The sequence below is a fragment of the Anabas testudineus genome, chromosome 15, assembly GCF_900324465.2.
Source record: "Anabas testudineus chromosome 15, fAnaTes1.2, whole genome shotgun sequence".
NCBI classification, from domain to species: domain Eukaryota; kingdom Metazoa; phylum Chordata; class Actinopteri; order Anabantiformes; family Anabantidae; genus Anabas; species Anabas testudineus.
In genome coordinates this window covers 7,504,404-7,524,065 of record NC_046624.1, presented here as the reverse complement: position 1 = coordinate 7,524,065, position 19,662 = coordinate 7,504,404, and the positions used below count along the sequence as shown (strand labels likewise).

General features: G+C 43.3%; 1 protein-coding gene across 4 annotated transcripts in view; it reads right to left on the bottom strand.

Moving 5' to 3' along the window:
- Positions 1–19,662, bottom strand: part of tacc2 (transforming, acidic coiled-coil containing protein 2) — a 34,894-nt gene that overhangs the window by 14,936 nt on the left and 296 nt on the right. For all 4 annotated transcript variants that reach the window (XM_026354219.1, XM_026354220.1, XM_026354221.1 and 1 more), the window contains 3 exons: positions 12,287–18,223; positions 10,986–11,612; positions 6,719–7,018 (listed from right to left, as the gene is read on the bottom strand). In XM_026354219.1, coding sequence (XP_026210004.1) covers positions 6,719–7,018; positions 10,986–11,612; positions 12,287–18,069 — 6,710 coding nt within the window. In that variant the 5' untranslated portion in view covers positions 18,070–18,223. Of the gene's footprint in view, positions 1–6,718; positions 7,019–10,985; positions 11,613–12,286; positions 18,224–19,662 lie in introns of those variants that run through there.

Sequence of the window (19,662 nt, the reverse complement as noted above, 5' to 3'; positions counted from 1 at the left end):
ATGACAAAAGATTTATCTCTGTGCAGCTTTTGTTGTTGATGGTGTGTGTAGTATAGAAAATAGCGATAAAAATCCTGTTTGTGATAAGATGCAAACTGAAAACAGAGAAATTTAAGGTAACCAGGACTCAATTCAGTGCTCTGATGATCTCCTTGCACAGGACATTTTTCATTCAACTACAAACACTGTGTTGCTATGGTAACTGGGGGTTGTTTCCACCATATGTTCCACTATGATGCTGAATGCAGGGCAACACACACATACACCACCAAGTGTGTACAACCATTGACAAAACCACCACAGAGACTGTGTGGAGTATTAGTATTAGTATTAGAATAGAAAAGAATAGAATAGAATAGAATAGAATAAAGAATAATAGAATAAAGTATTGCTTTTGTCAGTAGACAAATGAATTAGTTCTTAACAGCAATTATATCTTCAGTAGCTCTTATGTCACCTGGTGGCAGACGAAACATAGAAAGAGGAAAAGGCAGCGTGTGGGTGAGCAGTCAGCTTATGGGGGTGAATAGAAACAAAGAGAGCAGCAGTTAATAGCAGCCTATCACAGGCTGAGATGACTGCCTAGAGACAGAAACTCTGCAGCGTGACGCAGGGAGGCGCTGCATTTCAGACAGCCAGACGTGTCTCTGCTTATGGCCTGTCTAAACATCCTTCATGATGCTGGAGGGAACGCTATCGCCAGACCCAGGAGAAGAGCGAGAAACGGGGCTTCACCGAGCTACTGTGCTACAGTATTTATGCAAATTCTAGCAAAATAACAAGACATCTATCAATATTGGTGTGGCAGATGATGTCTGTCTGTTCTTTGGAAAAAACAGAGAGGAAAAAAATAAACAAGAGATGGATGAAAAGTCTCCGAGCAGCTGTGTGATTAGCCTCAGTGGATTCACTCCCTGCATCATCTCTCAGCTGTCAAACACCTCTGGACACCTCAACCGTGTCTTTTATTCCATATTACTTTTAGTTCTCTTGATTTTTCTTGCCTCCTGCTCTATCATTACAGTTTAGCATCCCTTTGTTATATACACTTCATGCATCACTTACTTCCCTTTCAGCTGTTTTGGAACCTTCAATATTAGGTTGATTTGTGATCTGCTGTTTGTATTTTAGGCTTTAAATCTACTGGCAGACAAAAGGGGAAAGATGCTTCAGTGCAGTATAAATCAGTCACATGTTTTGCATTACCAAATTCCAGTGGCTGAACCTTTACTAATGAGTAAATTATATCAGCTAAGTACTAAAGCTTAACACTTCGGATGGCTTTGTGAAATATTTTACAACATATTCTTTGACTGGAAGATCACAAGGGAAGATATCTGTTTAATTCTGGATTGTTTGAAAGTTATATGGTACTATGTGTCTGTCCATCATTACATCGCAGCAACAGTGCAACTGTGAAGCATCACAACAACCTTTGTTGTTGGTGTCTATACAGATGTGAGCAGGGAACAGCTTGTAGGGACTTCAGAGTGGAACAAGAGCACAAAGCAGCTCTGTCTTTTGCAAATGATTCTTCAACCCCAGGAAATGAGATCTTATGGAAAATCATTCTCTACCTTTCTGCAGGACATATAAATTGATGCGAACATCAAACAGTAAAAAAAAAAGTCTTAGTATCCCTTTGTCCAAGAAATCCACTGAATGTCAAAACAAAGACACCACTGAGACAAAAGAGTGGCAGACTAAGATAGTGTCCACAAGTAATACCTCATCTAGCTTAATCTGAGACTTTGACTGCAAGCAGATGGCACATTAAACAACAGGCCAGGTCTGTGAGTCAGATCACCAGAGAGGAGGGGGTTGGAAATCTCTCTCCATGGTGAGATCAGACACTCATCACTGGTGGAAAGACACAGCAAAGAGGGTCAGAGAATCCAAATCCGGCATTAATACAGACAACACAAACTGGACTCTCAGTTTAGGTTTTATTGATATGATGTGTGTTGATTTGTGAATACATTAGATATTCTGAGGGCTTTTGACAGTGTTACTCAATTCAGAGAGCAAAGTCAGGAAAATGTTAATTAATAATGGTTGTGATGATGGGCACAGTGGCTCTGTTCTGCAAACTGCTACACAACCTACCGGAAATAACAGCCTGTACTTTGCCACTAAATTCTGCCCTTGGTCCACTTAGAGCCGAATTTAGTACAGCTTTAAGATGAAAATGATGAAATGCTATAAATCATTCATATCTACCTTGAATGCAACACACACTACATTCGCTCATCCCACTCCTTCGTTTCTCCCCAGGTCCTGGTTCCCCTGTGAAATCGAGAGTCTAAGATATAAATAAAACACAGCAAAGTGGAGCACTCTTGCTCTGTCTCTCTCCAACTCTAGCTCTGTGTGGTAGCTGGTATTCCTGAGTTATCATCTTCCACCCCTACATAGTAGCGTGTTCTATTTCGACGCCGTCACCATCTCCTGCACCCAGTGCAGCAGTATTATCCTCATCCACATAGAGCAAAACATCACCCCACCATCACACCTGCAGCACCTACTGTTCTCATTGCTTAATTCTGGTTCTCACAGGCTCCCCTGAAGCACTGTAATGTTTCAGCCACATATGCTCTACTGTATCTGAGGCACACTGAAAGGGCGCATGTGCCTGCTCACGTGCTCCCATTCTCTCATCCTTATTTACACAAGAGCAAACAACAGTCATGGCGTGCTCACTTGCTCACATTGGATCTTACAGTCTGAAAACGTAGTAAGCACAAAATGGTGGAATAATAGCACGAATGCATCAACTACTGAAGGAGGAGATGGAACACAAAGATGTGTGTCCAGTTTCATTCAGCAACACAAATGGTAACAACATCCTTAATATTAATCAGAGGTGATTGTAAATAATAGATAAATCACCCTGCAGCCATAGTTAACATTTATCTTGCATGAAAGGACAATTTAAATCCATAAAAAACTGCATATAACAGCAAAACAGAAGCAGTTCAGGTCTCTTGATCACATCTCTAAACACTGAAAGCAAAGGCAGGTGAAGGTAAACTCACATGTGTTCTTGAGCGGGACAGGGGATCTGTCCTTGCTCCATGGACTCATTGGCTCCCATCCTCAACTAGCTCTGCCCCCCCCCCCTTCCCTCCCCCCACCTGCTCCTGCTATCCAGCCACCCTCCACATCCACCTGTTTTCCCCCAAAACTCCTTTCGCTCGTATCGTTGCACAAGAGGCGGCGAGCGCTGGCTGAGCTCCCTGGTGCTGCAGTGCAGAGGATGAGCAGGTCCTGCTCGCATCAGGAGCCAAACACTGGATGATTAAGGGCTCCTCACTTTATGCACAGCATTACTGAATCTCTGCCCCTGTACAGATATTCCCGCTTCCCATCTTAGGTTTAAATCAATGCAAACCAAAAGGAATCAAATCTCAAAGACGAGAGGAGTATAATCCACAACAAACGAGATGAAATAATAATCCTGCTTTCTTGTCGTCTTGCATGAATGTCAGAGGTGCCTAGTCTCCGTTTGCTTGCCAATATCACTGAGCTCTTTTGCTGCGCTCACTGCCTCCTCCCCCCTCTCTCCTCCACTCTCTCCCCTGACACCCGTCTCCTGTGCCTTTAAAAAGACAAGCAGCTTTTTCTCGTCTGCTACCAAGACTATGAAGGGGAGTCAAACAATAGGAGACCCCCAAAACCACACTGCTTTCTCTGTCACCACGTCTTTTCCCCCCTTCCGCCCTTCCAGGCGTACCACTCAGCATTGCCTTTATCCTGCCAGCATCACTCTCTCTCACCCAGTGTGTTGCAGAATGAAAATGTCAGTTTTGTGCCTCCTTTTCACACAATGGAAGCTTCCAGCACTCCGCGTGGCCAACCAGAGTGATGCCTGAGGTAAACAATAGAGTCAGAGAAACTAGTATGCCTGTGTATTATTCAGGTCTGACACTATTATATCCTCTTTTTTTCAAGCCACTCCAGCAGAAACTTTGCACCAGCACACATTAAGAAAACATAAGAAACAAGAAAGAGATAAATATGTAGCTGTTAAAAGGGGAACATATGTGCATCTACATTTCTAAATGAATGGCATCTCAGTGTTGAATCCCTGAGCAGCAGACCGGACTGGTGATCTAATTTACGGGCACTCTCATCAAACCTCGAATTGCATCAAAGACTGGAAGAGCAATAATGATATTCTGTCTACCCCTGTCTCCCTGTGTCTCTTTTCTTTAGTCATCCGTGTGTCTCAGACACAGTAAATGTGTCCTGTGCAATAGAAATAAGAGGAGGAACATATTCTGTGAATTTCCCATTGATTGTGAAGGAGCAATGAGAAAGAGTCATTGGAAATATGAGAAGAATAAATCTATTGTACGCTCATGGGAAAGTGGGGAAAGGAGAACTCAGTATGGTATGATTTTTCCGCCTGCAGCTCAAACTTGTTGTATGCTGGGTTCAGGTGTCACACCTCCACTTAAAAAGAGAGAGAAAAATGGGTCATCTTCAGTATCACTGTTCAATGTGTTCAAGTCTAACCACCACCAATACATTTAAAAGGGGGTGTTTGCATGTAAACTTGAAGTCCATTAACTGATGTTCACTATGAACACTGATGTGATTTGAGTCTCAGATATTCCGGTTGGTCGATGTTTCATGGCCCAAGGGGACAAGTAAAAATGCTGCCTGACTCCCAACACAGACCCCAGCTAAAGCTAAAGCTATTGATTGATTGCTGCCATCCAGTTTAAATATCTAGGACTGCAAAGCATGAACACTATGTGAGTTCCTTTTCTATTGAATGGCGGACATAAACATCCTTGAGACTCTGGCCTTGTACTGAAGTTTCAAGTGTAGACTGAAGAAAATGAGGAAATAAAAAATTAAACAAACTCAGGCGCTGGAGGATGGCTGTGGAGGCTGTGGCAGATTTTTCTGAAAGATTTATAGCAGCACTCAAGAGGAATCAGGGTCACTACGATCCACCTACGTGCAGCCTGTGAGACTCTTTTATTACATAAGAATATAGAAGCACAACAACATATAGTTTCAAAAACTCACTTCAGCGGAAAAATTCAAAATCAAACAAATAAAAAAAAAAAAAAAAAAACACCTAATATGGGCTGATTGGCACTCCTCACGTCTTAGCTGTCAGGCACAAGAATGTGAATATGAATAAACTATGTGTGAGTCACAGACAGATTAATTCTTTGAAATAGTTATTAACGTATTCAGAAAAAGGAAGCCTTTCATCGAAAAACGTAATTACTACTCATGTGTCATTAAGAAAATGGCGCCTAAAATATGTTTGTTTTTAGATGACTAAAGCTCTAATTATCACAAGGAGGCCGATTTTCAGTTTTTTAATTCAGCACTTGTGTATGGAGAGATACATGTGAGCCCGTGTATCTGCCTGTATCCATTCATTCATGCACCAGTTGACTGCAGCATTCAGACAGCAGAGCGCAGACTCAGGCTGGCAGTAAAGCATTAAAACCAGGCTCTGTGTAGGGAAAAACAACCTCTGCTGGTCGTAAATGACACTGCACAGTGAAAGTGGCTGAGTCATTCCCTCATACTCCCTTTTATGAAATAAGTTGCAAAGCCACAGTGGATTGCAGAGAAATGTTTAGTGCTATATCCACCATTAACAATCCCCAGTGATGCATTATATATCTGACATTCTGTAACCACTAAGTCCATTTATTGCAGCCTTATTTTCTTTCAAGTTCATGTGGGAGATCTACGCCATCATTTTATGAGTTGGGTAATAGACCGGGCTGCAGACATTACAAACAAGACAGTGACAGTTGGGTTTACTTTGTAATGATAATAACACTGTATATGATGTAGAGTATCTGCACATTCCTAATAGGAATAAATGGACAATTAAGGAAATGTGCTTCTTGCTAAATCACATCTACTCTAATGTTTGTATAGTGATTATGAAGCGTTAGAAGGCAGTTGATTAACTTAGCTTAGCACAAAGACAGGCAACGTGAGGAAACACTTGGCCAGTTTCTGCACACACATAAAAAAAAATCCACCTAGCAGCACTTCTAAACATCAAAACAAAAATAAAGTGTAAAAATTACATGTTGCTCTTTAACTGGGGATTATGTGCTATACTATGTCTTAACAGGCAACAGCTGTCAAGCAGCACGATGAAACTCCAGGAAGTTTCTACAGCCAGAAATAGTCCTGCACATACGTGTAACACATTTAGTTGCATTTAGACAGAACAAATGTCTCCCTGTTTACAATATTTATGCTAAGTTAAGTTGGCAACAAAAAGAGTGTACTAAATCTCAGAAAATTTCCCCAAGGGGATCAATAACGTATTTCATTATTGTTATTAAATTATATTATTATTAAAATGTCAAACTATTCTATTAAGTTAGAGTATGTAGACAGCATGGATGACTATTCTATAGTTGGTTTATCTGCTAAGGAGCTCTGAGCATCAACATCTAGAAGGTATGTCAGTGTGCCAGACGTCGATTTAATGCTGTAATTTGGCCTAGACTGGACTGAAAGGATAACGACATGGCTACTTTTCATCAAAGAGGCTGAACGGCCTAGTGTCAGCACTGAACAGATCTACTGTAAGGTCTGTAAGCAGAGCAGATGACACACATTTACAACACAATTCTTAAAGACAATCAATGTTGAGTGTCTCATACAAGCTTTGCAATAAAGTGGGAAATGACTTATTGAACAAACACCTTCATGTTCATACCTTAATTGTGGGTATTGGGGTGCAGAAGCAGGGCAGTGGTCATCAGACTGGTAAGGCGAAGGTGCAGGAGGGGAGGCAGGGGCTGGAGGAGGAGGAGGAGGAAGAGGAGGAGTAAGGCAGGGAGATGCAGGTGGGGTGGGTAGACCCTCGGGTGTGTGCCCCCCTGGGGGTGTGGGAGGAGGAGTGGGGAACTCTGTGCTGTCGTGGAGATGAGGATGAAGGGCAGGCAGGAACGGGGGTTCGGTGGGAGGAGGTGGGGGGGAGTCAGGAGCGCAGTAACCTCTCTCAGCGAGTGAGGGCCTGCAGGGGGAGGGAACACAAAACGTCAACAGACAGGTCAAAATAAGAAGGACAAGTACAGTGGTTTGCAAGCCCTCTGAGGACACACTCAATTTTCCTCATAATACATCAACCATGAAGGAAACTTACCCTGAAGCGGAGAAAGATGGAGACCCCTGCTCTACGTCTAAACCTAGCAGTGACTTGAAAAACAATAAGCTTACACCAACCATCCTAGGAACGCTTGGTCAATGAAATTACATGAAACTGAAAATCCTCTCATCAGTTTCTTGACATGATAGTCCATGTTTCCCTTACTTGCTTTATTTGCCTTCTGCAGTCCAGTAGCATCTGTCTTTGTCTGACTCTGTCATTGCCGGCCACCTGGTGGAGTGGATTTGGCCTCGATCCAGGCCGTTCTTATCAGGAGTGGTAGGCTCTCTAATCTGACAGGCAATGCGATGGACGCCCATGCAGCTGTTCCCCACTTGGGGCATGCCTCCTGTTTAGCTCTAAAAATACCCCAGCTGCCGCTTCTGCAGATTAAAGCTTCAACAATACCTCCATCAAGTAAAGCACACTTACAGTAACTGAGCATCAAGTCGACTGTCTGCTGAGCTGAACTTTCCAAACGTCTCTTCCAGCTCATTTCAGACTGAAACTGAGCTCTGTTATTCTCTCTCTCTCTCCTTCTTTCACTCGCTCCAGTAAAGCCAGAACTTAATAGCATTTAATGAGGGTGTGTGCTTTTCTTAAGGGCGTAGCAAGTTAATGTTTACATCTGACACTGGTCTGGTTCATATCATTCCATTATAAAAAGTAAAGAATTTTCTAATAGGACACATTCAATTATACCATATGTGATTTTTTAATTCGATCCCATTCCTCTCATTACAAATCCTCAGTCACTAACCTACAGGCCGACTCCGTACATATGTCAGCATCTGTGGCCAACTTGGCACATGCAGCCTGGAAATAGAAACAACCAAGTCACAACATAGTCTGAGCAAACTGTCATAAGACTCACTGCTGCCTCCAAAGATGGACAAGAAAATGTACAGAGCAGGAAAAAAGTAATCGAGAGAGGACAACTGACATAAAAACAGATTGCCATGGACACTTGGGAAGAAGGGAGTACTTACTGGTTCAGAGGCTTTTATATGGAGATAATGTGGGCTGACCCACGAAAAGCATTTATTCCCATAACAGGATGAATGTAACAAGTTAGACAGAGCACATGTGCTATTTTTCAGCAACACACTTCTTCATGTCAATGTAGTTTTACTGCTGGAATTATCACCTGGAGGCTATCCAACACCATTTTTATTGTTGGTGATTCAGTCGTGTGCAAGGCATTACTCAAGGGCACCTCGTCAGCAGTTATGGGGAGAGCAAATCCAGATTTCCAGCCCAGGGATGCATTGGAGTAATTTTTCTATCAGAGTCCAGACGACAAATCAGACTTTTAAGTGAACAAAGGTTACACTGCACGTACTTTATACAAGTGTTACACTTACACAGTGAGTGTAATCTACAGGGAGCAGCTGGACTCAAAATACTCCAAGTCCAGCCCAGGTGTATAATGATAAACAGACAGCAGTAAAAGAAAAAGAACAGTAATGAGTGGATCAGTTCTGAATTTACTACACATTCAACTGTGGATATAACACACTGACCGTCCACTAATTTATGTCTGCCACTACTGAGATTAAACTATTACTTAAAGGCTGTATAGCCTGGTTAAAAAAATGACAGACATGATATTATCCACTTCACTTGTGCCAACAATAGCATATGAACCTACATTTGCCATGGCAACATGTCTATTTACAGTAAAATGTGGGCTATAACACAGCCTACTTTCTTTTTACTATAAAACATGGGTGTAATATATCCTACATATCAAGCTAAAGAGTCACAGTTCTCCCTGCAGTTTGTCCTGAGTAAAACTTTCTTTCAATCCAAAATGGTTTAGACTCACAGACAGTGGTTAATAAATAGTTTTATTACTGATGAAGAGATTTCTCCCAAACCATAAATCAGGCAACTTCCACTTTAGTAGAGGAAGTAAGCACAACATGTTCAAACCTGTAATATCTGGTACAGTACACTTTGCAACCTTCCTGCCTTCTATCTGTTCGTCTTTCCATTTGTCCCTTCCCTCCGCCCATCTGGTGAGGTCAGCAGAGGCAGAGCATAATTCGCAGTAGTTACCTACAGACCATCTGCTGCATACACCTGGATGGACTTAAACACAAAAACCTACCGTAGCCACACACACATGGGAAGAAAATAGGGCAGGCAATTGTTGCCAACTCACCCAGATTTCTGCCACGCAGGAATCCATCACACAACTTCAGAGGTAACTACAGTAAGTGATGGAAATGACTTAATCTGAGCGTCTGCTACACTCCAAAAACTCCACAACAGATATCTGCATGTCCCAGTCCTCTCTCTTCTGTCTCCGTTTCTGTCATACACACTCGAGCCACAGAACATGCTCAAGTGTTTCTCTGAACTCTGGCTTTTGTTCCACTCTGTCTGGTCTGTGCAAATGACTTCAGTGGGGCCGAGTGCCTGCCCAAATTCCTCCCACTACAAGCTTCAGTTCACAAAGCTGCACAGGCTGAGTAGGACTGACAGCTAGGACAGCCTCTGGGGGGCGGGGAAAAAAACACATGTACACCCACACACGCTTGACCAACTATGTAGTCGCATTTTTGTCTCTGCCACACATATGCAAGTGTAACTTTATCTATTGATGAAACCTATAGTGGAAATAGCACCGTCACTCCTCCTCTGAACAAACCTCTATGTCTCCACCAGCAGTGATGGGACAAATGTTGTGACTGACAGGTAGCAAGTGCTACTCTGGCATGCAGCAAACGGCAGGAGACAGTGACATGTAAGAGATAATTCAGGAAGCTGAAACTAATCAAAACTGAGTCAAAAGAAATACAGCAATGATTTAATTTAATTTGGCAAGTGGTAAATAGAGAAACACTGTACTTTAACAACACATCCTGAGATGCAGAATGAAAACTTTTGCAGTAAAAGAACAGCATACATGGAGAGTTGGTCTAGTTAGAACTGTTAAAATGCTTAAATAAATACTGAATGCCCACATGGGGGTCAAACTGAACACCACACTGGTTTATTATGTGTATTTAACTTAGTCAGGAGTTTTAACAACATAAAAGGCTCACAGTCATTACATCAACATCCACAAATCTGTCAGACTCCTTGGTATTTGTATAATCAGACACTGTTAAACCGCTGAAGACAGCAACAACCTACCAGACACCCTCGAGGTGTCTGAAAGCCAAACAAACACACTGAGGGGACTCTCCAAGCGCATGGAAATCCATTTTAAATGTGTGACGGGCAGATCTGTGTGCGAGCTGAGCTGTAAAGCACACATCCCCCTGAGATTGCTCTCTTCTACAAATGCTACTTAGCTGCAATAAAATGTCCCTGATACACCACAGAAATGGAAACATTTTGATATGTTTTAGAAAAACTACCAGGTTTTAAAAGCTGTATACAAATCATGTCTGGTTTCCTGTTGCAAACCACAACTACAAAATGACTGTCTGTCTGTAAATCTGTTTTTCTTAATAGTAAAAGGCTATAATCCCTAGATTTGATATGTTATTTTTAATCTCGACTCTGACTGAGCTCTGAAAAATAACAGTCCTGTGGCAGCAGCCTTTTAGGGAATCATTACTTCACAATTTACATGTACTAAAGCAGGCTTTCAGTGGAAGCTGTAAACAACAATTCATAACCCACGCTGTAGGACACAGACAATAACAAATCATTCATGTACAAAAAACAGCAAAAGCAGTGATACAATGGGGAAAAGTTAATCTTATTGCTGTTGTCATTATTTCCCATGTTCATGAAAACAGATATTTCAGACATAAGGATCGATCTCTTTGCTAAAGCTGATTGGGTAATAATGTAATGCTATTACAAATATACTCACCCACTGTCTTGTAGCTCCTCAGCGGGTTCCTGGACTGTTTCTGTCACTGCACTTTCCTCAGCTGGCACATTCAATGGCTCCTCAAGTGGGATCTCTACAGGCTGTTCCACCACCTCCCTGATGAGCTTCGTCTCTGATTCTAGGGGCTCTGCTGGTTCTGGTTCTTCAGTCTTTGTTGATATTGGGAACTGTGCTTCGTTTGATGTTAGTTCTGGGACCTCTGTGCTTTTAGTTAGTTCTGGGAGCCAAGTTGGCTCTTCGACAATTTCAGATGAACTATCTGACTTCTGTTTTGGTTCTGGAGGAGGTTCTTCCAGAGGTGTCTCTTCTATCTTCGATGGTTCTGAGATCTCTGCCTTCTCGGTTTCTACTGGGAGCTCTGCTTCTGTGCTCTGTGTTGGTTGGGTAAGCTCCACTGTTTGCTGTGTTGGTTCTAGGAGCTCTGATGACTTCTTTAAAGGTTCACGAAGATCCACTGGCTTCTTCACACAATGTAGAGAAGGGATCTCTACTGTCGTCTCAGTTGCTTGCTCCAGTGGAGGGACGTCCTCTTGTGTCAGAGGAGCAGCGATCTCCTCAGTCGGAGTAAGAAACTCTTGTTGAGGAGACTCCAGAGATGGGAGGGGTCTAGAAAAACAATACAAGACAAGAGGAGGTTGAGGGATTTGTTGTTAAGTTTACAGCACATACACACAAGGAAGGGCTGGCGAGTGATAAGTGTTCATTTTTGTGGCTATAGGGGCTTGTGTCCTTACAAGAAGGTGCATTTACTGCACTTCTATATGTATGTGTTTGTGTTGTTGTCGCATTGTGTTGAGCAGTGTGTTTTTGGATGTGTTGAGAGTGTTTAGTGTGAGAAAAGGCTCATTCTTGCTCTGGAGAGCAGGGACGATGTCACAGCTGATGTCATCCCTTGAATATAAAGGGCTGCATTACTTCCATTAGACTTCAACAGACGCAGTCATCTGACCTAAGCCCGATTCAATACAAAGTGCAGCTCTGTGTTTACCTCCTCATTCATATTCATTGTCACACTGCTCTCTGGAATATCACTCCAAATAAGTCTCGAACGTAGTGCAATGCTAAGTTGAAATAAAGTTCAGATATGTATGAGCACAAAGCAACTGGAAAATAGGCTGAATATAACAAATTTATAACCCATGGAAAATGACTATAAGGATATTTATCTACCTGATCCATTATTCTTTTGTCATGGTTCTGACTTTTGTGGACGGTGACGGAATCCACAAAAAGACACTGTGCTCATAACAATAATTTCAAACACATGCTGCTGTGTTTACCTTGACGTCTCTGCTGCGTTCGCTTGTTCACCGTGACAATGCGATGCAGCTTCTCTTAAAGCTTTTATCCAGTGTGTATCTGGTTCTTGGGCTGTTTGAACAGGTGCAGCACTTTCTGACAAATCCAAAGTCTCTTTATTCACAGACACATGTTCACCTGGACAGATGTAGGCAGGAGCTGTTTCAAGTGGTTTCAATTCACTCTGGGAGGAGGCAACAATGAGGTTTACCACATTGACATCATCTAGGGGCTTTGACAATGACACCTGGGCATATGGCTTCTCCGACTGGGTAGGGGCTGCAAGAGGGGTTGATAGAAACTCTTCCAGGCACACAGAGGACCCACCGGGAGTGATTTTATCTGTCGTATCATTGTCACTTTCTGATGCCTTAGGGAGACAAACAGAAGACTCAGTGCTGCTGTGTAACGTCCCGATTTCACTAAAGTCTGCAGTTTTAAATGATTCTGAGTCATTGTCTTCAGCAGGCCCTGTTAGATTTACGACCCCCTGCTTTTCTGTTGCTTCATTGTTTGTTGCTTTTATCTCACTTTGTCCATTCCACTGTTTGCAAGTTTTCGGTTCCTTCAATGCCGCTTTATCATCCTTTGTGATCTCCTCTACTTCAGGGCCTTTTATGGGTGTTTGTACTACTGGGCTGCTTTGTGTGGCTGCCGTTTTATTGGAGCTTTGTAGCTCAAGAGGATTCCACCCTGTAACCTGAATTTCACACTCCTCAGTTTCATTACTGTTGCTTTTCACAGCAGTGGCAGCAGCGAAATCCTTTTCCACACTTTTTGGTTGCCCGACAGAGTCTGGCAGAACGCTGAATATTTTCGCAGCCTTTGTAGTGTGTTCTTCACCCTGGATTGCACTTGGAACAACTTTTATATGAATGCCTTGACTATCTGTGCTGACCTTTGACAAAGCAGAAATTTGAAAAGGTAAAGTCTCGTGTTCCTGTGATGCAGAGGCCTCAGGTTTTCCGTGTTGGTCTTGACAGGGAGTTATTAGTTTGCTTTTTTGTTGACCTTTACCACACGGATGCTTCACAAACTCAGTGACTGGCATTAAATCTGTATCGGAGCCAACTACCTGTAACCTGAGGCTTTTATTCTCATCCATCCCCTCTCTTGCTTCTCCTGCACGAGAGCAAGCTGTTACTATCCCAATGTCAGCTGAGGCATTTTTCTCAGCAGCCCTTCCACTCTCATTTAAATCACTGGCAAGATGAGACGGCGCATAAACCCTGTCAGTCCCTGACACGACTTGTGCTACCTCTCCCTCGCCTTTCTCCAGATCTATCACTCGTTCACTGCCTCTGGTGTCATCACTTGTCAACTCATCCTTGAAGTCTGACTGACACAAACGCCTAGCAGAGCTGTCTTCTTCTTCTGCTGCCCCTTTTATCCCTGGAACCAGTGCTTGGTTCTGCCTGACCTGGCTCTCTAGACCATTAGATCCCAGACACTGCTGCTTTTGCTCCTGTTGCTGAGCAAAACTGTTTGGATCTGGTGTGGACTGCGATTGGCCAAGAGCTGCACTGAAATCTGGTCCTGTGTCCATGTCAGTGCTGCTTTCCAGTGTTGCTGTCGGTGTTTGGCACAAACTCTGGTCATAAACAGAATGAGGTTCAATAACAGACTCTACCTCAGCACTTAGCATGTCCTCAGAGGACCCTGCAGGTCTGTCAGGAGATGCTCTCTTCCTTTCTTCGTTTATTTCCCTTACTGGTGATTCAGTCTTTTGTTCTGCATGTTTATGTGGTGGCTGCAGGTCTTCAATTTCCTCTATAGCCTCTTTATCTGGCCAATTACTCTGTTGTGGTGTTGTGCCTGCCTTTCCTGTCTGTAGCTTTTTGTTGTTTGCTGTTTCCTTTTGATTATCCATCCTTGTCTCCTCAACTTGTTCCTTTTCCTCTTCAGATAGCATAAAGCCACCACCATGAGTAGGCATAGCAGAGCTGAGTGGCCAGCTGACATTTATGAGGTCATCTCTAATGGATGCTTCACTAATATCAGGTTTAATGCCAATATAATCTGGTTCTGTTTGAGCCAGAGAAATTACATTATCAGATTCACCCTTAACCAGTCTGCCCACTGCACCAGGAGGCTGAGTTAGAGGAGAAAGACTCTCCTCTTGTGAAGATGAAATATTTACATGATTCTCACATTTAACAATATACTCTATAGCATCATTTTTATCATCCAGTTTTTGACACACCTCATCCTGATCCTGTGCTAAAGACATTTCTCTACCCTCTTTGCTAGCCCCCTCTTCAGAGACTTTGGTGCTGTCACCATCAGCACTGCATTTATCTAGCTGCTCAGGAGGAGAGATTTCACAGTCAGTAATGAACTCCAAGTGACTCAACATTGGCCCAGGAGGCTGCAGCACTGAAGTAGAATTACTGGCATATTGCTCAACAGTAGAAATTGACTGTTCAGAAGGTGTCACTTCTGAAGTGACTGATTCGTCTTTTGTCAGATCAGCAGAGTGAATTGTGGGCCCAGGCTCTTCATTAGGTTCCATACCATCTGTAGTAACTAGTCCACAAGGAGGTATTTGATCCAATTGGGTAGGAGGATGACACCCGTCGTCACTGGACTTTGTCTGAAGAGACGTCATGCAGGTCAGAGTTTCAGGTTTTGAACTAGAGTCAAGGTGAGTAGAGAGATGCCCAACAGGTAACTCGATGGGGGCATCACCTAAAGGCCTGCAGGTATTATCAGCTGGAAGCACAGAATGTGAGGATACATAATGTTGTTTACCTTCTTCTTCTTCTTCTTCACAAATGCTGCCAGATTTACTTACTATTGTTGATTCTTCAGACTGGTCATTCTTGACTGAGCCTTTCGATTCACCATGTAACATATCTAGCTCTTTCTCCTTGATATCTTTAGTCTCCAAATCCTCTCTTTCTGACTGGACATCTTTCTGTGTTTTTGGAAAGTCAGCTGAGCTCTGTATTGCTGGTTCAGTCTGAGGAGCTGCATTTGAGGAGATTTCTGACCTTTTCGGGCAGAGGAAGTCTGGGAAAATGTAACTGGCTTCAACAACACGATGGTGCAAACTCTCATGTACAATCAGCGGAGGCAGAGACGCGCAATCCATAGCTGGCACAGACATGTTCTTGAGAGCCATGGTGGAACCACTGTCTTGTTTCACTGTGTCCTCAAAGCGAACTCTGTTGTTACGTCCACTGCTGTGACTTGGATAAACAGCCCCTCCAGACATTGAAGGGCTATCAGTATTGCTCTGTCCCTGGGTTTGGATTTGTAACTCAGCTGCACTTATGGCTGTCTTGGCTTCTGTTGCGCTACTTTCAGGTTGGACCTGTGGACCGTTGCCTACTTGTTGCTCAACTGGGATTTGTTGTGAAGTAGTCAAAGGCGGAGGCGAGATTGAAGACAGGAAGACTTGGCTGTGAGTTGTCTCTGTCTCTGCAATAGATGACTCCTGAAAAGTGCGTCCCGAAGATAGTGCCTCCTCTGAAATCAAATTAGTCTTGATATCATCCCTTACCCCTTGGTTTGTTTTGCTGGAGCCCTGCTCAAGCTGAGTGGGGAGAGGTGAAATTGCTGCACCATGCCGCTCCTGGCAAAGGTGAGAGAGACGGTCCCGTACAGTAAAGATGCTCTCGGTGCTCGGCTCACTCCGGCTCTGTGACTTCAGCTGTGACTCGGCAACATTGATGGGCGGACACGTCTCAGTCTCAACTGATGACACTCCACTAGCAGAGCCTTCCTGCTGGCTGAATGAACTGTGCTCGGTAGCCAGCCCTCCTTTATCTTCCACCTCCTCTCCTCCTCCTTCTCCTGCTCCCTCCAATCCCACAGCAGTCTGATTCTGACAATCAGGACCAGTGAGTAGCCCGGAGGGAGAACTACTAATATACGCTTCTAAGCGGAGCGGCTCCTTTTCTCTGTCCACCTCTTCAGCTGGTGAGATCTCTGTGTCTGCACTGCGAAAGGCTGTCTCTCTCAGTCCCTTCATTTCACTCTCAGCTGAGTTGTGTGGCATTTTGCTGCTGCAGCTTTCCTCAAACGCAGCCTGTCCCTCTTTGGCCGAGAACACAAGTGAACAGATTAATGAGAGCGGAGAAACGCTACCCAGGAGTCCTTCTCTCTCTTTGTCTAAGGAGCTAATGCACTTTTCTATTCCTCCTAAATCTTTCTCTCCTACTGCTTTCTGACTCTCCGCAATTGCTACAGTATCTCTGCTCTCAAATGAATCACGCCTCACGCTTTCTCCCTCTCCCTTCCTTTCTATCACTTCTGGCATCGTGGGTGTTGTCAGTGGCAACGCAGCAACCACCACTAAACCCTCTTCAAGGGCACTCTCCACGCAACTCTCTCCCACACCAGTTTGGCTGTTGGTGAGTGGGCTCAGATTCTCCTCTGCGAGTATCACTGCTTCTGTGGTAACTATAGCCTCCCGTGTTTGTGCCTCTGATCTCTTGTCGGCAGGAGAAGCTGCATTGATAACAGGAGTTTGGACAGATGTCATGAATGTGTTTTGGTTATTGATGGCACGTCTGGTTACATGCGGCTCGTGCTGTGGGATGTAGTCTGAGCTATAATTCGTGCCACATGGGACATCCGTATGGTTGCGGTTATCCGACTGATGAGGCCGCTGTGAAAGATCCCTGCTGGACGCAGGTGAACAGACAGAGTCAGTAAAATGATCCTGGCTGCTATGGGAGGATGATAGTGGAGGGGTGGAGGTGGGCGTTCCCTGGGGACTCAGCTGCTGGTTGTAATCAAACCCATTATCTGACTGATTCCCACAAATCACAATTGGAGTGTCTGTCTGTGACGCTGATCCCACGTTTGTCTCTGAATGTGTGTGAATGCTCCCACTTCTCACCAGCTCACGCTGCAAATCGTTTTCAGATTGTATAACTGTCTTTGCTTCCTGTTCAGTGTCTCCGAGTCTTTCCATCATTTTCTTTTTCCTTTGTTTCTTCTTCTCTTTTTTCTTTGGCTCTTTGTTCCCCTCAGCCTGTTTGTCACTTGCTGAATTCATCTGTTTGTCTGTTTTTGACTCGGACTGATTCTCCACCGTGTGTCTGCCTGTTCCTGTCTGTGCTTCTGACTGCAGCTGTGATAATGCATCTTTATCCGTGAAATGAAGATTAATGCACCCCAATGTTTCATTAAGTGAACTATCACTCTCCGCTACACAAGCTTTACTCCTGGACTCATCACTATAATTTTCTTTCTTCTTGTCCACAACCTCTGTTATTGTCGCTGTGTCTCTCTCCTTAATCACTGTATTACAATCTACAGCCTCCTCAGTGGTTGCACTAGAAACAACATATTGCTTTTCATCCTCTCTCTGCTCACTTAACATAACAGGGGTTCCTTTAAATGAATCTGCACTTATTGTCATTTCTGATTGTGTCTGCGCGGGTGTTTCCTTGTGCTCCTGTATCTGTGTATCTTCTTTTCCTGGTGTAATTTCTGGACATTTCTCCAGACTGAGTGTTGTGTTTATTTCACATTCTGTCTCTGCTGCTGAGGCACTACTCTCCGTTCCCAGTATGTAATTCCTGAAACTAAACACAACTGTACCCTTCTGACTGTTTGCTGCCTCACTGTTTCCGTGTGTACTCTTGTTTCCATGGCCCCCGTTGCTATGTCCTTGCTGGACTATGATTGGAGGCAGTGACGATGACTCATCGAACTTAACCATCTCTTCTCCGGTGTTCTTCCCTTCATCAGGCGACTCAAGCGAAGTAGCAGGGGGCTGTGTGGGACTGAATATGCCCAGTGAGGCCATTTGCTCCTCACATTCCTGGAAGGCTTCTTGGAGCTCCCAGTCAAGGAGTATGGATTGGGTAGGGGTCGGGGGGTGAACAGGGGGTTGATGAGGTGTGGCAGCAAGCTGAGGTGGACACTGGGCGTTTGTGAGATCTGGGTCGCTGTCATGAGGCCTGAGATGAGGGTAGGGTGACAGAGTTAAGAGTCTGCACTGTAAGGCAGACAGCTGGTCAATCCACAATGCCACAGAGCAATGCTACGGGCAAAGCAGAAGCCCATGCTCCAACACCCTATACACACACACACACACCGCAAACAAGTGAACTGAACGATTACATTCCCCTACATGACATAAAGTAGTGTCAGCTGTTTCTGCTGTATGCACGTCTGTTAATGAACATGCAATTCCGTTCATACACACCAAGATACAAATGTTTATAGCAGCATTAAACAACATACATTCAACATATGTTGTAAACTCCCAGTCAGATAATTAAAGTACAAATATATGATTTTTCTTATTGTATTGTTTTAAACTATGCTTTACATTTTTCATCTTAACTTTTAAAGAATGAATAATCTTTTGTATTTTAATATACTGTGTATTACATAACGTACACAAAGGATAGTTATAATTAAACTGTAACTGCTATGTCAATAATGTCACCCTTGACACCCCATCCCAATTTCCTTCTGAAATAATAAATTATATAACTAGATAAACAGATGCACATCTGTTGCTCATTCTGCCTCATAAATCACATATTAAAACAGTATTACCCTGCAAAACACTCCATAAGTAAACAGTTAGCAGCATGTGCGTGCTGGGAGTGTCTTTAATTAGACACTTTGTACCATTCCGGTTGTAATTGCTAAGTCGCTACTAAGCCATTAGAGGGCAGTATAGAAGAATGGTGTGAGAGCATTTTGAATCTTAAAGCCCTGTAAAGCTCATAGAATAACCTTCATTATTTAGGTAAAAGAAAAGATCCTACTGAAGTCACCAGCTTGTATCTTGAAATGTGCCCCACACAGGAGAAGTCTGAATCTTTCTTCTAACATGCAGCAACCACAACAACAGTCAATCTTCATGTCCAGATGTAACTAAATAAAGTGTGAAATAACTTCACTTATAGTTGTTGGTTAAGTATCATATTAGTGTGCCATAATCACTTTGACATTTCATTGCAACCACAACCTCTGCCCTGACAGCATGTTACACACCTCAGCGACCTGCCACTCAAGCCTGCATCTATTCATTTGGCAATAGCTACTAAAGGGCGGAGCAGCATAAGTGACTAAACTGTTTGCAGCTGCCAAGTTTTACTGTGCAACAAGCTGTTGCCTGTCATATCAGACCAGGTGCTCCTCACAGCATTGCATTTTAGGTCTGTGTATTTCCTGTTATTCTACAGTGTAGGGCTTTTTTTCTTTATATCTACAGTTTGAGATTTTAATCCATCCACTGAACATATTCACAATAGTTGTTTCAACTTCAACCTATAATAATTATACTTCTGCAATGAGTTAGGATGTCACATCACATTCAAACCTTAAACTTATTAGTGCAATTAACCTCAGCATTGATACAAAAGCAGAATGATAGGCGACA